General features: G+C 65.3%; 1 protein-coding gene across 2 annotated transcripts in view; it reads right to left on the reverse strand.

The window, feature by feature from the left end:
- LAMA5 (laminin subunit alpha 5) overlaps positions 1-9,245 on the reverse strand; it is a 50,791-nt gene extending 41,546 nt beyond the window's left edge. For both annotated transcript variants that reach the window (XM_072944532.1, XM_072944531.1), the window contains exons 1-2: positions 8,887-9,245; positions 4,138-4,290 (exon numbers count right to left, since the gene is read on the reverse strand). In XM_072944532.1, the coding sequence (XP_072800633.1) occupies positions 4,138-4,290; positions 8,887-9,174 (441 nt within the window). In that variant the 5' untranslated portion in view covers positions 9,175-9,245. The remainder of the gene's footprint in view (positions 1-4,137; positions 4,291-8,886) is intronic.
- Between the last annotated feature and the right edge of the window lie 8,037 nt (positions 9,246-17,282).

The raw sequence follows: 17,282 nt of genomic DNA on the forward strand, positions 1-17,282 counted from the left end.
AGCAGAGGCAGGGTGTCCAGACGCTCAGGAGGAGAGATGGGGCCTGTGCTGGCCTGAGGACCCACCCCGGGGATGCTATTCCAGCCCTCCACGCTATCCTCTCCCAGGGAGCCCAGCTCAAGGCCCACGTCCAGCCCAGCCCCCACACCTGTGCTGGCCGCTGGACTCTGTAACCAGAGCCTGGCCAGCCTCAGTCACACTTCCTGCCACTTCCCTTAAACAACCCCACTGACCCTCCTGGGGTGCTGGCCACATGGCCGAGCGCCCAGCAGGGCCCGGAGAGCCAGGCCAGTGGCCGCGACCTCTTAACCCAGCAGGCTGGCTGGCACGCGGAGACCCGGAGGCCTGCCCAGGGAGCCTCGAGCGGGCCAGCCTCGGAGGGCGTGCCGCCTGGAACTGGGGTGGGCAGCCTTACGGGGGCCCCTAACGGCCCCCGGAGCCAGTGCGTCTGGGGCCCTCGCCAAGGCACGAAGGCCCCGCTCAGGTGCTCTCGAGCCAACAGGCGGAGGAGACCCAGGCGCAGATGGCCTTGCGGCGGCCCAGCCCAGCCTCTCCCCACGCTGGCGCTCAGTCTCCCCGAGTGCCTGGGGGAGCTCTCACCCTCCAAAAGCTTCACCACAGCTTTGCTGCTCAAACCCCCACCTGGTGGGGGGGACACAGGGCACCCTCCCTGCTGTCCCCCAGGAAGGGTACAGACCCCTCCACCTGGCATTTCTAGTCCCCCAACCAACACTTTTGGCCTCACACCCAAACCCCCCAGCCTACACCCCACGGCCAGCCCAGCCCTGGCTCTGCACCTCTACCCTCACTGTACCTCCCACCTGGTCTCCAGTCTGCTCCCTCCAGCCCTGGCCTCTCTAGGCTGGGACAAAGGGCCCACCTACCCCGCCTGCCACAGGGCACAAGGGGAGGACACAGCTGGAGGGGATCAGCATTCCTCATCTGCAGGGAAGGGGTAGGGCTGCTGGGGAGAGCCCCTCCCCCATGGCCAGGCCACCAGAGGGGTGCCTGGAAGGGAGGCGGACACGCCACCAGAGCCAGTCCCAACTCAGCCTGCCCTGCTCCTGAAGACCACCTGGGCACCTGGTACAGGTGAGGCTCCAGAATGGGTAGCCTGAGGCCAGCAGGAGGCCCTGGAGGAGACAGGACATAAGCGGGGAGCCCCCAGTCCCGGGGCAGGCATTACTGGGACTCGGGAAAGCGTCTCCTCAGTCACCAGCCACGAAGCCTTCCCACCCTGGGGGCCGGCACCCCACAAGGCTCAGACCCACGGCTCAGCCTGAGAGGCCCCAGCTGAGGTCTGCGTGGCAAGCAGGGCAGGGAGCAAAGGCCGGGACCCCTCCACGCCTGCTCAGCCAGGACTTCACTCCTGGGACCTCGACTTCTCCATCTGCAAAGTAGGAGGAAGAGGGTCCGGGGGCCCCGACCTGACCCTGGGGTGGGGAAGGTCAGAGCAGGACAAGGTGCGGCCAGAGGACAGAGGGAGTGGTCTCCTGGGGCCCCACCACATGTGGGACCCCAGGCCTGGCCCCACCAGCCCCGCTCCAGCCCAGGTGTGAGGCGGAGCTGCGACACAGGCCCCTCGTGGTCCTCCCTGGGCAGGAAGTCCTCCTGATGCCAGGGCGCTGCCCCCTCCCCTTTCCTGGAGCATCCGTTCCAGATCCCAGAACAAAGGCCCTTGGCAGCCCGCCGCAGGGGGAGTGCCCAGCCCCACTGCCTGCTCAGCCCAGCTTCCTGACAGAAGCCCCAGCCCCACCCCAGGACCTGTACCTCAAAGGACAGCAGAGCCCCAGAGCAAGGGAACCCCGGGCTGAGCTCACTTAGCCAAGTCCCTCCCCCTTGGCCTCTCTCCCCATGTGCACTAGAGAGGGCGCGCAGAGGGCCCTGCCTCACGGACGTTCTTGGTCTGACTGTGGGCCCCAGATGCTCCCATCACCAGACCTGGGGGGACTGGAGAGCACAGACCTCAGGGTCAATGAGGGCCAGTAGGACCTGTCCCAGGCCCCATCCTCCAAAACGCCTCCCCGCAGAGCTCCAGCGGGTGCCACCTCCATCCTCCCTTCGTGGGGCCTGGCTGCTGATGCAAGACCTGGTCTCTGTCCCCCGACCCAGTAGGTGCACAGTGGCTCAGGGGGGAAGGTGCAGGGAGCTCCTTTTCGGACAGGCAAGGTGGCAAATGCAGGAATTTGCTTTGGCATTCCACGGTGGTTCAGAACATGCCCAGGAAAGAGATTTCTCTCGCCCACGGAACTGGAAGCTGAGTACTTGTGCCCCACCTAACTCTAAAGCACCCTGGAGGGCAGTCCCCTCCAACCAAGGCTGGCAGCTCCTTGGCCCATCCAAGATGGGGGCTCAGGTAGACCCCTCTGCAGTCAGTGAAAGGGGGAAGGAAGGGGGAGAGAAGAGGGAGGGAAAAGGAAAGGGTGGATGGATGGATGGATGGATGTTAGATGGGTGGGCTGGTGGATGGCAAAAGGAAGGAGAGGTGGGGGCGGGAGAGGGGAAGGATGGCTAAGAGGGTCACGGGTCAACCTCCCCCAGCAGGGGTGGAAACGACCCCTTCCCAGTTTGTGTCACTTTGAGGCTGGGGACACTAGGTTTGGGAAGGCCGGGTGCACACACAGTGGAACCCTCACCCGGGCCCGGGCCCGGGCCCAGTCTAGAAAGCACACGCCCGCCTGCCCCAGCATCTCCCGCCCATCTCACACATGTGGACACTGAGCCGGGTGGGTGGGTGCTGAGTGCCATCTGAGCGCCACACCTCGGGAGGGCACCGGCCCACCTGCTCTGGGCCACCCTTGGGTTGCCATGGAGACCAGACCATTGCACCCTGCCCTAGCCTGGCTTGTCCACAAAGGGGGCAGAGAAGAACCCAGCAGCTCGGCACCAACTCCGTGACTGACCCCAGGGCGGGGCAGGCTCCACTTCCCTCCCTCCTCCCACGGGCACCCCTGTAGCAGTGCCAGAGAGAGGGGGACCCCGGAGGCACACAGGGCTGCTGAGTGCCCTCCCAGCTTCCAGGGGAGCATGGGGCAAAAGCCCAGTGAACAGAAGGGAAACGGGTCCAGCCCCATCCAAAACTGGGTCAGGCAGCACCAGCCCCAGCAACAGGCAGGGAGCCCCGAGATGGGCCACCCCTCCCGAGGGCCTCACAGCTAACCCAAGCAGTGGGCAAGACCCATCCCAATGCTATCCCCAGAACCTGCCTGCAGGGCCGCCCCTCCAGCCGGGCTCACGGCCGATGCTGCCCCACCTCTCCTGAATGTCCTCAGGCAGCGGTGGGATGGAGGCTCCACAAGGAGCAGAGACTCACAAGGTCACACACCGGGGTGGCGGCAAAGCCCGCCTGGACTCAGGCCTCTGGAGGCCCGTGAACAGGGAAGGGGGTGGGGTGGGGTCTAGCAGGGTGGACCTTGTAGCCCTGGCTCCCAGGTAGGCCCAGAGCTGGCGGCTCCCAGGCTTGGCCTCACCTATCTGCCCCCATCCCCCTGCCCCTTCCAAGGAGGCAACAGCACTGCTGGCCCATTTCACAGGCCGGGATGCCAAAGCCAGCACCGAGCAACATCACTTGGGGGTGGGACTCAGCCTGTGTGAGTCGGACCCAGCCCAAGTCCACCAAGAGGGCTTGCTGGTCACTGGGAAACACTGGGCCCCACCCTCCTGCCTGCACAGGGGCTGGTGGAGGCGGGGCACACCCAACCCCGCGGTGGCCTGTGCGCAGCACCGGTATCCTAGGAATGTCCACCTCCGCAGGCCTCCTCCGCACTCCTGCAGCCCCTCCCACTCCCCCGCCAGAGCCTGTCCACGTCCACAGAGGAATTCCTCAGAGTAAACACCAGGCGCTGGCTGAGGGCGCCAGGGCTCGGCATTTTGGCCCCATCTCCGTGCTGTCCCCTCGACGCCCCTCCCGCTAACTCTCCACATGATCTCGCTAAACCCCGTGTCCCACCCCCTCTCTCCCCGTGCACCACAGGATGTGGAAAACACACAGTGCCCACTGCCACGCCTCCGTCCACGCCGGGCCCGCCACCCGCCCGGGCCCGGCCTCCCGAGCTCACTCTGGGCAGGTGCCTCACCCTGCAGTCTGTCAGCTGGAGAAGCGGGGGTCGGGCTGCGCAGACCAGAAAGGAACTGTACCTGGCCCAGGTCCAAGGTGACGTTGACTTCGTTGTACTCTAGGCCACGGGACAGCGGCGGACTCTGCCACCAGCGCTCCGTGCCATCAATGGCGTTGCTCGCGGGGTGCGCCCTGTTGCTGTTGGCAGCCGTGCAGATGTCACAGTACTGGCCCTGTGGGGGAGGGGCGGTGAGACGGCCAAGGAGCGCTGGGACCCCTCGCCCCTCCTGTCACCCTGCTACCGCATCACGCTGGCCCCACCCCCAGTCTGTGGCCCCTTGTCCGCCGTGCACTCATTCACTTGGCAAACAGACATGAGCGCCTACTGCGTTCTCAACCTGGGATACGGCTCATGGGAGAGGTGGTCACACCTGCTACAGCAGAGACAGGAGAGCAAGGAGGGAGAGGGGCACCGGCTTCAGGTGGGAAACTCACGCAGGGCTCTCCGAGGAGGGGGCACCTGAGGCCTGCACCACGAGGGGAGGAGGTGGGGCGGAGGGCAGCGCTCAGTGGCACAGCCTGTGCTTGGTGTGTGCACGAGGTCCCGGGTTCAACCCCCAGTGCCCGTTAAAGGGCGAGAGGGAGCCGACTGTGGAAAAAAAGGTGGGGGAGGGTGTGCTCCAGACAGAGGCACTGCCTGTGCAAAGGCCCTGGAGCAATTCGACTCAAGCAGTAAACAGCAAGGAGGCCAACGAAGATGGAGCTGAGAGGGCAATGGGCCAGTCACGGGCCAAGTCACACACGTCTCCCCCACCCCAGCACCACTGGCCACTGCAGGGGGCTTCAGAAGGGCTTGGCAGGAGGGGGCCAGGTGGGGAAGAAAGAGTGAGAGAGGTAGGGCTACAGCTAGAAGGCCCAGGCCCGACGCGTGCCCCTCCCCACCCCCACCAGCCCGTGCCCCCCAGACCTCCCTGCCAGGCTCTCGCCAGAGCCATGTGGATTAGGATCTCCAGAGAGACGAAATCAAGCCATTCCTGTGGCCTGTGGGGACAGGCCCCCGAGTGGAGGCATGTGGGCAGCCGGCAGACAAGGCCTGGACCTCCTGGCTCTGCTGCTTCCGAGCCCTGGAACTGGGCCAAGTCACGGCAGCCACTGAGCCTCAGTGTCCCCATCTGAAGAGTGGGGGTAATGCTGGCACCTGCCTCGGCTGCCGGAGGATTAATGGACCCCACATGGGGCCAAGCAGCTGCTCTGTCATGGTCCAGCCACCTGCCGGGGCCCGTCCTCTGGGGGAACAGAGGCGGCTCCCAGCATTGTGGGTGCACTGTCTCTGTGGGGGAGGAGCAGGTGCTGGAAGCCTGGGCCGGGGGCAGGGGGCAGAGCTGAGCCTGGCTGCCAGCCCAGGGGAGGCCCCACACCCCACCCCAGAGGAAACCAGACCTGCTGGCCCTCCACACAAAGGCGGGCCTGGAGACTTGGCATTGATTGAGGCCCAGAGAGGCTGTGTCTGGGAAATGCGGCCGCCCCACCCCTCCCAGCCTCCCAGGGGGCCAGACCTCGTCCTAGAAGTTGGAGGTGGGAGCGTGGGAGATGCCTTGCCCCATCCCTGGGCTGGCAGCCACAGAGAGCCCCCAGCGTCCACAGACCCCCGGCAGGCCCCTGCCTCCCCAGACACATTGGCCCCAGGTTCCACTGAGCACCCAGGACAGCGAGATCAAAGGCAGCAGACCGGGCACCAAGCCTCCCACCCAGGTCCCCTTGTGCTGGGTGCTCTGGGTCACCCCACCCCTGACCCTGTTCCTGCCTGGGGCCTTGGCACCCTGATCTCGCCTTCCATCTCAGCTCACATGTCACCTCCTCAGCAGGGCCCCAGAGCTCCAGACCACCCAAGGAGCTGGCCTGACAACCCCCAACGTCACCCTGCTCTATTTATTCTACCGCATGAGACACGGAGTTGCCTGGCGATTAGCGATACCCCCTTACAGCCCTCCGGGTGGGAGGGGGTGCGCACCTGCCTTCTTCTTAACTGCGCCCCTGAGGCCACCACCACCCAGAGCTGGCATACCGAGAGGCTGGGGTGATGGAGGGCACCCAGAAGAGTCGCATGATCTGCGTAGGCCATGTCCCCAAGCACAGTGACCCCAAACCGGAGCCCAGGTACTGGCTCCCAGACCTGTGGGGGATCCCAGAGGGCGAGCAGAGTGGGGGCTCAGAGGCACCCTGAAAGCACAGTGCACGTGGGTGCGGTGGCGTGGGACCCGCCAGGGCTGGGAGGCTTCCCGGAGGAGGTGAGTAGGGCCCTCTGGCTGGGCCTCCCAAAGAAGCTGCCTGTGGTCAAGGGTCAAGGGAGCCAAGAGAAGTTTCTGCTCAGGCCTCACCCAGAGAATCAGGGAGAGGTGACTCTATCCCCATGTGGCCACAGTGGGGCCACTCCGTGACACGGTCCCTGCTGACTGCTCGGCCTGACTCGGGCTTGCAGTGGATGGGGCTGGGGAAAGAGGGCTCCCTCCACCCCTCTGCTGCAGAGGGTCCTACCAGGAACAGAGCAAGGAAACAAGGAGCAGCGATAAGGGCTTCCCCTCCCAGTGAGTCACCACGCTGGGAGCCAAGCCCCCATCGTCCCCTGTGGGGCTGGGGCCAGCCCGGATTCCTCCGAGGCCCACCTGAAGGCGCGGGGCTGGGTTCCCAAGTTGCCCCCTGCCTGCCCCAGTTGCCCACAGGACCGCCTTGCCCACAAGCCTAGCAGGACTCTCCCCAGGCCCTGGCTGGTATGCCCCCAGCCAGCTTCTCTCCCATTTCCCCCAGGAGGCCCGTGGGAGCAGCTGGCCTGCAGCCTTGGGGGCCAGGTCCTCCCTGCCCCACCCATCAGGCTGGCACAGGACTGGGCTCTTGGAACTGAAAGGTGTGCATGGCCACTCAGCTCCAGACGGAGCCTGTGGACAAGGCCCTATCACCAACCCAACAGAAGGCCAGGGCCGGGAGCAGACCCACTGCCTCCAGAGGACAGGGCAGAGGCTCCAGAGAGTCCGTGACTCCTCCAAGGTCTCACGGCTGTTCCGGTCCTGCCTGCTAACCGCCAGTCTTCCTGCCACAGGGGTGCTGATGGCTGAGTGCTGCAGGTTTTCAAAGGGAGGGCTTCAGCTCTAATTGGGCTGGGGGCTGGGAGCACTGGCCAGAAGTTCTCACCCAGGGCCGCTCCCTCGACTGCAACACCACACACAGCCGCCGCTATGTGGCAAGCGGTCATGACACCAGGCTTCCCAGGCTCCTCAGGCCAAGCTCACACCTTCAGGGGAGGCGGGCCCTCTGGCTGTGCCCGTTTTACAGACGAGGAGCCTGAGGCTCAGGGAGGGAAGTCGCACAGCTAAGGAAAGGCAGAGGAGAGGGGCTTTGACCCTGAGCCAATAGCTCCCAAGCTGCTGCTCTAAGTACTATGAGGGGGCAATAAACGGTCTCTCCCTCAGAAATCCACACAGCTGCTCCTCCTCAAGGGCCTGGGCCAGGCAGCCCAGGGGGGCAATTAGGTGGTGGTTGGGAGCCTGGGTTGTTCGAGCTGCAGAATCCCAGATGAGCATCTAGGAGGGGTGGTGGGGCCCAGCCAAGCCCTCTGGGCAGCTTTGGAGACCCCACAAGGCTCCTCCTCTTGACCTGGTCCCTCTGATGTCACCCAGACACGTTAAGGGCCCGAGGTGGGGGCCCAGATTTCCCCCGCTCACTGCCCCCCCCAGACCCTGGTCTGGCTTTGGGGCTTCACAGACCTCAGTTTCCCCAGCTGAAATGTGGGCTCGAGACCTCCTGCTCAGCTGTGCAGAGCTTAGAGGAGTGAGTGAGTCCAGGGAGGGGTGTCCAGGAGCCTGAGGGAGGCGCCCTTCTGTCCCTGGTGGCTCTGCGGCACCAAGGCTCCCTCCCACTCCTCACTGCCCTGGAGGGGCCGAGGGAAGTCGCAGGCGCAGCGAAGCTGTCCCAGCTGAGGCTCCCTCATTCATCACCCACCCCATCACTCCACTCTCCAACTACCCTCCTCCCCTCCCCCAGCCTCTCCTACCGGGAAGGTGGCAGTAAGTCCCCGGCGGCCGAGGCTCACGTTACACCAGCCTGGGGCCCCCAGACTGTCCCTAAGGTTTGGCAGGGGCGGGAACACGGGCCTCGGAAGCAGACCCTATCCCGTGGAGGCTGACCTGTGGGGCAGAGGGGCTGTCCCTGATTGCAGCAGCATGCTCCCACCCCAGTTAAAACTCCCTCTTTGTGTTCCCCTCCCACCATGAGGGTCCCACCAACTCCGGAGACCCCTGTGGAGAGGGCTTCTACCCTTTAGAGCAGGAGAGGAAGCCTCCTGTGCCTGGCCCTAAACACAGCCCCCAACCCAGTCCCATCCCGACGCCAGCAGGTCCCAGCCTGTCCCAGGGGAAGGCGGAGCGGGTCCGCCCCCTCCCCACAGACGGCCGGCCGCAGAGGCCAAGTCCCGCCCTCGCCGGGATCCCGGGACCTGGCGCCGCCAGGGACGAGGCATCGGCCCCCCTCGGCCGAACTCGACCGGCGCCGGCCGCCCTCAGGTCCGCTGCGCTCCGCCTTCCCGGAGGGACGCGCACTTCTCTGGCTGAGCCTGAATGGCCGAGTTGGGGTCACTTCTGTCCCACGAAATGCGGAACCAGAGCCTCGGGACGGTATGCGGGGGCTGCAGTCCGTACCTGGGCTCTCCGAGGCCCGCGGGGCTCCCGAAAGAGTTGGGCCGGAGTTCCGGAGTCCCAGTCCGAGGCGCCCCCGCGCCGGCGTCCCCAGCACCCCGCCCCGGCCCACCCCGCGGCGACCCTGCCGCGGCCCGCGCTCACCTGGATGGTCTGGTTGGGGTCCCCGCCGGCCACCGGGCCCCCCACCAACTTGCAGTAGAGGTCCTCGGTGGGGCGCGGGGCGCCGCGCGCCGGGGCCTCCTCGCCGCAGGTGGCCGAGGCGGCGATGCGGGCGCCCTCGGCCAGGTTGAAGTAGGGCGGGTGCAGGCTGAAGCCGCCGCCCGCCGCCGCCGCCGCCGCCCGCGCCGCGCCCAGCAGCGCCAGCCCGGCCAGCAGCGGCGGCAGCGCGGGGCCCCAGGGGCCGCGGGGCCGCGCGCCCGGCTTCGCCATCTTCCAGCTCCGGGGACAGCGAGCGCGGCGGGAGCCCGGCGAGTCTGCAGCGCGGCCGCCGGCCCGGCCCGGCTCGCTCCGCCCGAGGACGTCAGGCCCCGCCCCGGCCCGCCCGGGCGCCCGCGCCCCGCGCCCCGGGGAGGGGGCGGGGGAGGCCGGGGGGAGGGGCGGCCGGCGGCCTTAACCCTTGGGACCCCGGCCCGGCTGGCCTTCCGGAAAGGACACCTGCTGGCCTCGGGCCAGGCCGTGGGAACGCGACGCCGCGGCGGCCCCCAGGGCGTGGCTCCCGGTCCCGGGCGCTCCCCTTGCGCCCTCCAGCACCCCTCGCCCCGGCGGGCCGGCCCGCTCTACCTAGTCTGGCGGCTCGGTTCTTTGTTTCCCTAACTTCGGGCACATCGTGGCGGAGCGCCCCCGGCGGCCTCAACTCAGGCGACGCGGCCGGGAGTCGGACACGTTCGCCACGGGTCCAGTCCTGGCATCTCCCCCATCAACGGCCCAACTCGTCCCCACCATAACTCCAGAATGGCCACAGCATCCCAGACGACTTCCACCTGGGAGCCTGGATGCTTGGGTTCCCAGGCTTGAGGGGGTGAACTCCGGAGACAAAGCATCACCTCTTTGACCCCCGCAGGTTTTTGGGTTTTCTCCCCTCATACTGGCCCTTATCCGCCCCATCTAGCAGGTGTGTGGGAAGGTGCACTCTGCCAGCTGTGAGTGTGCTGGGAATATGATCTGATGAGAGACAGGGAGAGTCCGACAGGGGATCCCATCTTCCCTGGGGTGGCCAGGCCAGATTCAACCCACCTGGCTCCCACCTGCCCAGGGTTTGGCTTAAAAATACTCTAAAATCCGGAAATGGATCAGGAGGGACTGGACCCACCCAGGGGGTCCCTGTGTCCAATGGAGGATGCTCAGAGCCCAGTGCGTGCCAGGAAGATTGGCTGTGAAAGAGGACATCTCCTGGGCACCTGCTGTGTCCGGGGTGGGGGGGAGCAGGCAGGCGTGAGCCCACCCTCGCGCCTGGGTGTGCCCTGTTTTGGGGCTCTGTGGATTCTGCCATCTTTGTCTGCCGGTCAGACCCTCCCGTTCAGGGCAGGCGCTCAAGGACACCAGGGAAATGGGCCGGAGCCTAGAAGCCTGAGCTCAGAGTGGTGTCCCAGCTGTTTCTGTGTTTGGGTGGCTTCAGCCACTGGGTCTCCTCCCCTCAGGCTCCTGGCCCAAACTGGCCTCAAGGGAAGCCCTGATGGGGCGAGGCGGGTGCAGCTGCTGGGCTGGCAGCTCCCCCCCATTCTCTGAGCCAGGCCAGCCGAGTGTCTGCCCCACGTGGGACCCCCTGGACAGTCCTGGGGAGCCGGGTGAGTGTGTGGGGTGATGGCCAGCTGGTCCTGGCAGGGGTCCTGCCCCAGCAGCTGTTCCCGGAAGGTTGCACCACTAGCTACATCTCCCTGGCTGTCCCCGGACTCCTGCAAATCCTGAATCCCAAGGGACTGGACTGACGCTTCTCTAGGAGTTGAGAAACAGGCAATGAAATGACCCTGCTCCCCACCTCCCTCCCCTCTCCCCTCTCCCCTTCCCTCTCCCTCCTCTTCCAGCAATTCGGTACCTCAACCTGGGGAAGGCAAGAAAAGGTGGTTCCCTAAGCTGGAGAAGCTCTGAGTGGGGGAGGGGCTGGCCCAGGGGAAGGAGGACCTGCAGGAATCTGGAGTCCTGGAGCAGACAGGCTAGCTCGAGATGTAATTTATGATCCCTTGGGAGGCACACACGGAGGGTCCCCAGATGGGGGATTTGACCTGCCCCCACTCCACTCCGCCTTCCCTATTGTCCAGAGGCCCCCATCACACACATCTCAGCAGTACCTTCTGGCCCCGGCACCCCCTGACAGCTGGGGACCCAGGCAGCCCCGGGGGCTGGGGCTGGAAACCCCCCACGCTGGCTTCTCTACGTGTGGTGCGGCTAGCGGGCAGAGGTGAGGGGTGGGAGCCCTCTGAGCCTCCTGGCAGCCAAGCACAGGCAGGAGGGAGCGGCAGCTGCTGGAGAATGCGCTGAGTCAGCCGAGCATCCGGCGCTGGGGGGGTTAATCCTGGGCTAGCTGCTTCCCAGCCGACAGCTGCCCCAGAAGCAACTGGGCAAGGGGAGAACGGTGGGGTGAAGTGGGCACAGGAGAATGTGACAAAAGGGGCTGGGCGAGGTGCCCACCCTCTGCTCCTACCCCGTGCCAGCTGGTGTGCCCCAGCCGGGGCAGCGTGGAGGATGGAGGTGTTATCCCAGCCAGGCACACTGGCCTCTTGGGTGGGGGGAGGGGTTTCTGGGGGCAGGTCGTAGGCAGGGCAAGGGAGAGGGGCCCATCTCTGCCCACCTTCCCCCTTGCTGCCCGTGTCACCTTTCCAGCAAATCATCTCCAGACAGCCCAGCGAGTGTGTCTCCCGTCTTGCTTTGACTCCTGGGCTACCCAGCACCTTTCCTACTTAGGAGCTGGGAAACTGAGGAGAAAGGTCCAGCAGTGGGTCAAGAACACGTAGCTAGCAAGGGGGAGGGAGTTGGTCTGTCACTCATTTTCTCCCCCTGTGTGTACTGGACACCATTCGGGCACAGGTCCCCAATGTAGCGCCCCCTCCCCAAAGCAGACCGGCCCAGCTTTCTGTCCCAAGTCCACAGGAGGGGGATGCCCACTCTTGGGGGGTCAGAGTGGGAGGAGTCAGCTCACGGGGGAGGGGCGTGGAGGCTACCAGTCCTCCTCTGTCTTTCGAGGCTCTCGCCAACCCCCACCCCAGGGTAACAGGAGCCCCAGGACCTGTGGGAGGTCAGACACAGATGGCAGCCCGACTGGGGAAGAGATGCTCCTGGACCGGGGTGCAGGTTCGCGGAGTGCCCCTCAGCCCCGGGACGTGGGGTCTGGGCCAGAGGAGCCTGCCCTCGGGACAGCGCCCCTCACCTGAGCCCGGAGCCTGACAGCAACCCCGGGAGCCCCCTGCTCGGCCCCATCTGTGGGGCAGCTGTGGGGACACACCTGCCTCAGCCTAAGCCCTAAAAGTGACCTCTCCGGGAAGCAGCTGTAGGGGGCGCCACTCGCTTTACGCTTGCGCAGCATCACCGTGTCACAATCGGTAGCAGATGGCTGTGCCGGAGCGCCTGTCCCAGAGCCCAGCTCTCGCAAGGGGCCCTGCACCCTTGGGAGGAGCTGCACGGTAGAGGCGGGTCTGTGCGGCGCCGTGTGGGGAGAAGGAAGCCCCCATCCCCGGGCGGGCGTGCGAGCAAGGCGCGAGGCTCTCTGCTCCTTGCCCGGGGTGTTTGTCTCTGCAGGAAGAGGGTTCGGAGCCCCCAGGCTGTGGTGTGGAGTATCTGAGACTGCGCTCCCTCCCCTGGGCTGCTCTGATGCCCTTCCAGGGAGCCCAGCTGCGAGAACCGGTACCGTGTCCCGAGGGCAGAGCAGCGGGGGGTGGGGGGGCAAGGGCAAGGCTGAGGCTGGTGGCCGCTGCCAGCCCGGTGGAGGAGGACGTGGACCAGCTGGGAGCCCTGAGACAAGGCCTTGTTACTTAGGAGGCTGTAAGCCCAGCAGGACGGGGACCAGGAGAGCTCCCAGGCCTCTTGGCCACTGCTCAGCCTGGAGTCCTCCCCCGACCTGGGGCTGGCACAGTCCACTGCCCAGCAGCCCAGCTCCCGGCTGCTGAAGGAGCTGGAGGCCAGCAGGCAAAGGACAAGCCTCAGTGAACCGAACGGGTATCAGGGCCCGAGGACGGCAGGAGGCCCAGGGCAGTGGCTGCACCCCCACAGGCCAGGAGCATCCCATCCCCTCCTGGGCTGCCACCTGTCCCCAGCCCTCCAAGGGCTGCTGCCTTCAGTAGGATGGGGCCAGGTGAGTCCCAGCATTTCCAGCGTGAGGAGGGTCTGGGGACAGGTCCCTTGCTGCTCCCTAAGGAGTGGTGTCTCCTCTCCACCTGCAGGCCCACCTGGGCCACCTCCGGGCTCTCCCCAGCTTTCAGGGCATGTGGCTCTGGGAAACCTCAGAGGCCCCCAGACTTTGGGTTGACCCCAACCAGATGGCACTGACCCCACGCTGCCTGGCCAAGGCTGCTCCTTTGGGAGCCTTCTGACCCTGGAGCACTGGAGGGTCCACCTCTGCTGGCTGTGTGCCCAGCTCACAGGCCACACTCCCCCAGAGTGCCCACTGCAGGCCTGATCCCCGGGGGTCCTGATGCGGGCGCCTGCACACCAGAGGTGCTTTGAGACCTGGGCTGGCCAGCCCCCCAGGTCCTGGGCTATCCACAGAGGTTCCCCAAGGCTCCTTTCTCCCATTCGGATCATCGTCTTCCTGGCTGGTGTCCTGGACTGGCAGGCCTGACCCTATAAAAAGCATATGACCCCGGGATACTCTGAAATCTGGGGCTTCAGGGGTGGAGCACGTGCTTAGCATGCACAAGACCCTGGGCTCAATCCCTGGTGCCTCCATGTAAACAAACAAACAAACCTAATTACCTCCCCCCTACAAAAAAAATAATTAAAAAAAATAAAAAAATACATTTGAGGCTTTGTGACTCTCCACGGGGTGTTTGGTGTGATATCAATGAGCAGAGAGCCCTTGACTGGGCTGGAGTCCAGGGTCCAGCTTGGACACCCCTCTCCCATGGCCTCTGTGTCTCCAGCTGAGTGTAGGGGACCCCCACCCTGCTGACACTGGGCTCTGTGAAGCACATCGTCAGCTGGAAGGAATCGAATCAGGCACCTTGTGGGCTGGAGCCCTTACGGTAACAGCTAGGCCCTGGGCAGCACACCCAGCCCACTGCCTCCTCCCTGGCCAAACACGGCTCTGCTTGTCTCAGGATAAAACCAGACCCAGCACTGCAGCCCACCAGGCCCCGTGGAACCTCCCAGCTACGCCCTGCCTGTCTGGTCAGTCAGCAGACCCTCCAGGCTGTCCCCCATCTGTCTCATGGGGACAGTGGCTTTACTACTTCCACCCAGGACACAACAGAGCCCTTGCCCCTTTTTTCTGACCATCTGGGCCTCCAGGCATCTCCCCAGAGCCAGCAGGTGTGTGCCCAGCCTGATCTATTGGGTGCGTTCATTTTATTAAACTACATCCGACCTGTGTCCTGCCTGTTTGTTTGGCCATATCCTCAGGTCTGGTGAAGAGGAGGCACCCAGAGAGTGCCCACTGCAGGCAGGAACGGCCTCCCGGACTTACCTCCTGCAGGTCCCTCCAGGTGTCAGAGGGCCCTGTGACTTGGCGAGTTTAGAGGAAGTCTCGGGGTTCCCAGGAAGAAGCCCCGCCTCTGAGCCCCGATGGTCCCAATCCTGTCCCCATCCTGTGCCCCTTCCTGGCCAAGGCTCTAGAGAGGCAGCCCCTGTTGGGGAAGCAGGGTGCAGGGAGGGGGTAGCCTGTGATGGGCCCAGATGTCTGCATCCTTGCCAGACATTACCCCTCCCTGGCTCACTAGATGCTCCCCCTGGACTCAGCTCTTGGACTGAGGGACAAGTCTCAGCCACAAATCTCGGGCCCCAGCCTCAGGGAATGGTGTGGGTGAGGTAAGTGGTCCTGGGAACCCCAGGGTGGGGGCCTGGGACCTCCCTGGAGACCCAGCCATCCCCAGGGAGTAAAGGGAGGGGCTGCTGCAGTAATGAGATTGCTCTTAGGACTCCAGACCCGGGTGTCCCCCAGCAGCCTGCTGGGGTGTGAAGTTGGGGGTCCAGCCTTCTGATCTCAGATCTGTGGGGAGCACATGGGGGACCTCAGAAGAAGGCAGTGACCACTGAGTTTACCTTGGTCGCTGCATCCTCCACACAGGACTGCGGCGTCCTCATCTGATGTCCGTGGAGCCGACGTCTCCACAGTGGCATTTTTTATCCTATTTGACCTTTGGCCCTCAGGGCTCCCCAACCCCCACCATAAACTCATCACCACCTCTCTGCTCTGTACTTCACAATGGGCAGCCCTGGGGGAGTCAACTGAGGGGCAGGGGTGCCCAGCATGGAGGGAGGGGGTGGCATCCTGGGACCTGGCTTGCCCCTGCCCTCCTCCTTCACTGGACTGATGCCCAGCAGGCCCCTTCCCCCGCCTCCATCCCCGGGGACCTGGCCAAGCTCTGGCTCCCCTGGGGCGTGGGGCGGGGGCGAGGGCTCTGCAGCTTCTGCAAGAAGTGCCCGCGGACGGCCTTATATGGCCAGGAGGCCTCACTGCCCGGGAGGAATCCGATCCCACGGGCAGGGCAGGGCCGGGGCTGCGGGAGCCAACCGCTGGGAGTGGCTGCAAGGCGCCCCCACTCCTGGGCGCACAGCCCTCTAAGGGGAGCCACATTAGCCCGAGCCCCTCAGCAGCTCTGGGACACCCGGTCAGGGGCCCTGCGGCAGAGGGGCTCACTGGCAGCTCCTGGTGGGGCAGGCAGGCTCCCTTGAGCCCTGCGGGTCTGTCACCCTGGCAGGAGCAGCAAGACTGCAGGTCAGCCTGCCCCTCCCGGCACCACAGGAACCACACCAGGTATGGCCCCCCTACTCCGTGCCTGCGGGGCCGAGGTCCAGCAGCCCCTGCTCAGGCCTTGACCGGCCGGGCCTGCTGGCCCTCAGCACGTGGCCTCCACCCCTGGGCAGGCCTGGCCTGGCATCAGCCGCTCCCTCAGAGCAGCACCCCTCCACAGCCAGGCCAGGGGCCTCCCGCGCTGCCTCACCCTCCCTGGCCCTCCCCCTTGCCCTCCGTCGCCCTCCCCTGTCTCCCAACTCTCCCTCTCTGGGCTGTCACTCTCCGGCTGCTCTCCCTGTCTCTGTCTCTGTGTCTCTCTGTCTTTCTGTCTCCCTGTCTCTTTCTGTCTCTACTTCCCTGTCTCTCTCTCACCTCTGTCTCTCTCTCTCTGCCTCTGCCTCTCTCTCTCTGTCTCTCCCCACACCTGCTGCCCTGGGTGTGCCGAGCCCTGCTCCTCGGGGAGCCCTGGGCACTGTCCCCACGTCTGGCCTCAGAGCACCGCCAGCACCTCGCTGACCCTTGGAGAAGGGATCTGTTTCTGATACGGAGGCAGCCGTGGTGGTGACAGAGCCACTTCCTACCTGCCAGGGCTGTCTGCCCCAGGAAGGGTAGGGGCCCTACACAGAGAGGTGTCGACAGCTGTCTGTCCAGGGTGGGCTCCGACAGGACACAGCAGAGGGACAAGGGCTATCAGGCGGCTGGGCCGGGTTGGGCAGGAGGCCTGGGGCATCACCTGCCCTGTGCATCCTCTGCAGGTCAGCCCAGCTCTCCCCCTGGGCTGGCAGGAGCAGGAGGGGACGGGGTGGGGCCCTCAGGAGACCTGGCCTGGATGCTGGCCCAGCACTGAGACTCACCCCGCTGGGGCCCCGGCTGTGGTGAGGGGTTTCTCTTCTGTCACCTCAGGTGGCTTTTCAGAGGCAAACTGTGCAGTTGCCCCTGCGGGAAACTCTTCAGCCCTCCAGCAGCCTCAAGACTGGAGGGCCCGTCCCTGCCCCTGGCCCCACCTGGCCCCACCTGCAGCAGCCGCTTGCTCCTTGTAGCCCTCAGCACTCCAGCTTCACTGGCCTCCTTACAAACACTAAGTGCCCCCTCACACCGCAGGGACTTTGCACAAGCCGAGCCACACCTTCCACGAGGAATTTTCTCCCACCTCGCACTCCGTAGGCACACCCTGCAGACCCCAGCTCTGGAGGCCCCAGGGGCCCCTAGTCTGCTGTATGTTTTTCCTTCATTCATTCAACAACTATTTAAAATTCTCATTTATTTCATTTAATCTTATTTTATTATTTATTGTGCATCCCAGGCCCTGTGCTGAGCAGGTGCTGGGCAATCGTGGCTGGACCCTGGGACCCCTGTGCCCTGTCGCCTTCACACTGGCCAGGAGGCCCCGGGTGGGGACAGGCAGGCTGAAAGGAGAGGGCTCAGTGTCTAGACCCAGTGTCCCTCTTGGGCAGCCTGAGAGCCACAGCTTCCTCTCTGGCTGCTGAGCAGAGTGAAAACACCAGGCAGTGACAAGTGTGGGCGAGGACGTGGGAAGTCGGGCCCCCTCCCCCGCTGCTGGAGAAGCCAGGGTGATGCTTCCTCAAAGATGGAACACAGCATCCCCAGGGCTCCCGCTCCCAGGCTCCCAGCGCGCGAACCCTGCTGTCTGTGGCAG

Source organism: Vicugna pacos, chromosome 19 (genome assembly GCF_048564905.1).
Source record: "Vicugna pacos chromosome 19, VicPac4, whole genome shotgun sequence".
Classification (NCBI taxonomy): Eukaryota; Metazoa; Chordata; class Mammalia; order Artiodactyla; family Camelidae; genus Vicugna; species Vicugna pacos.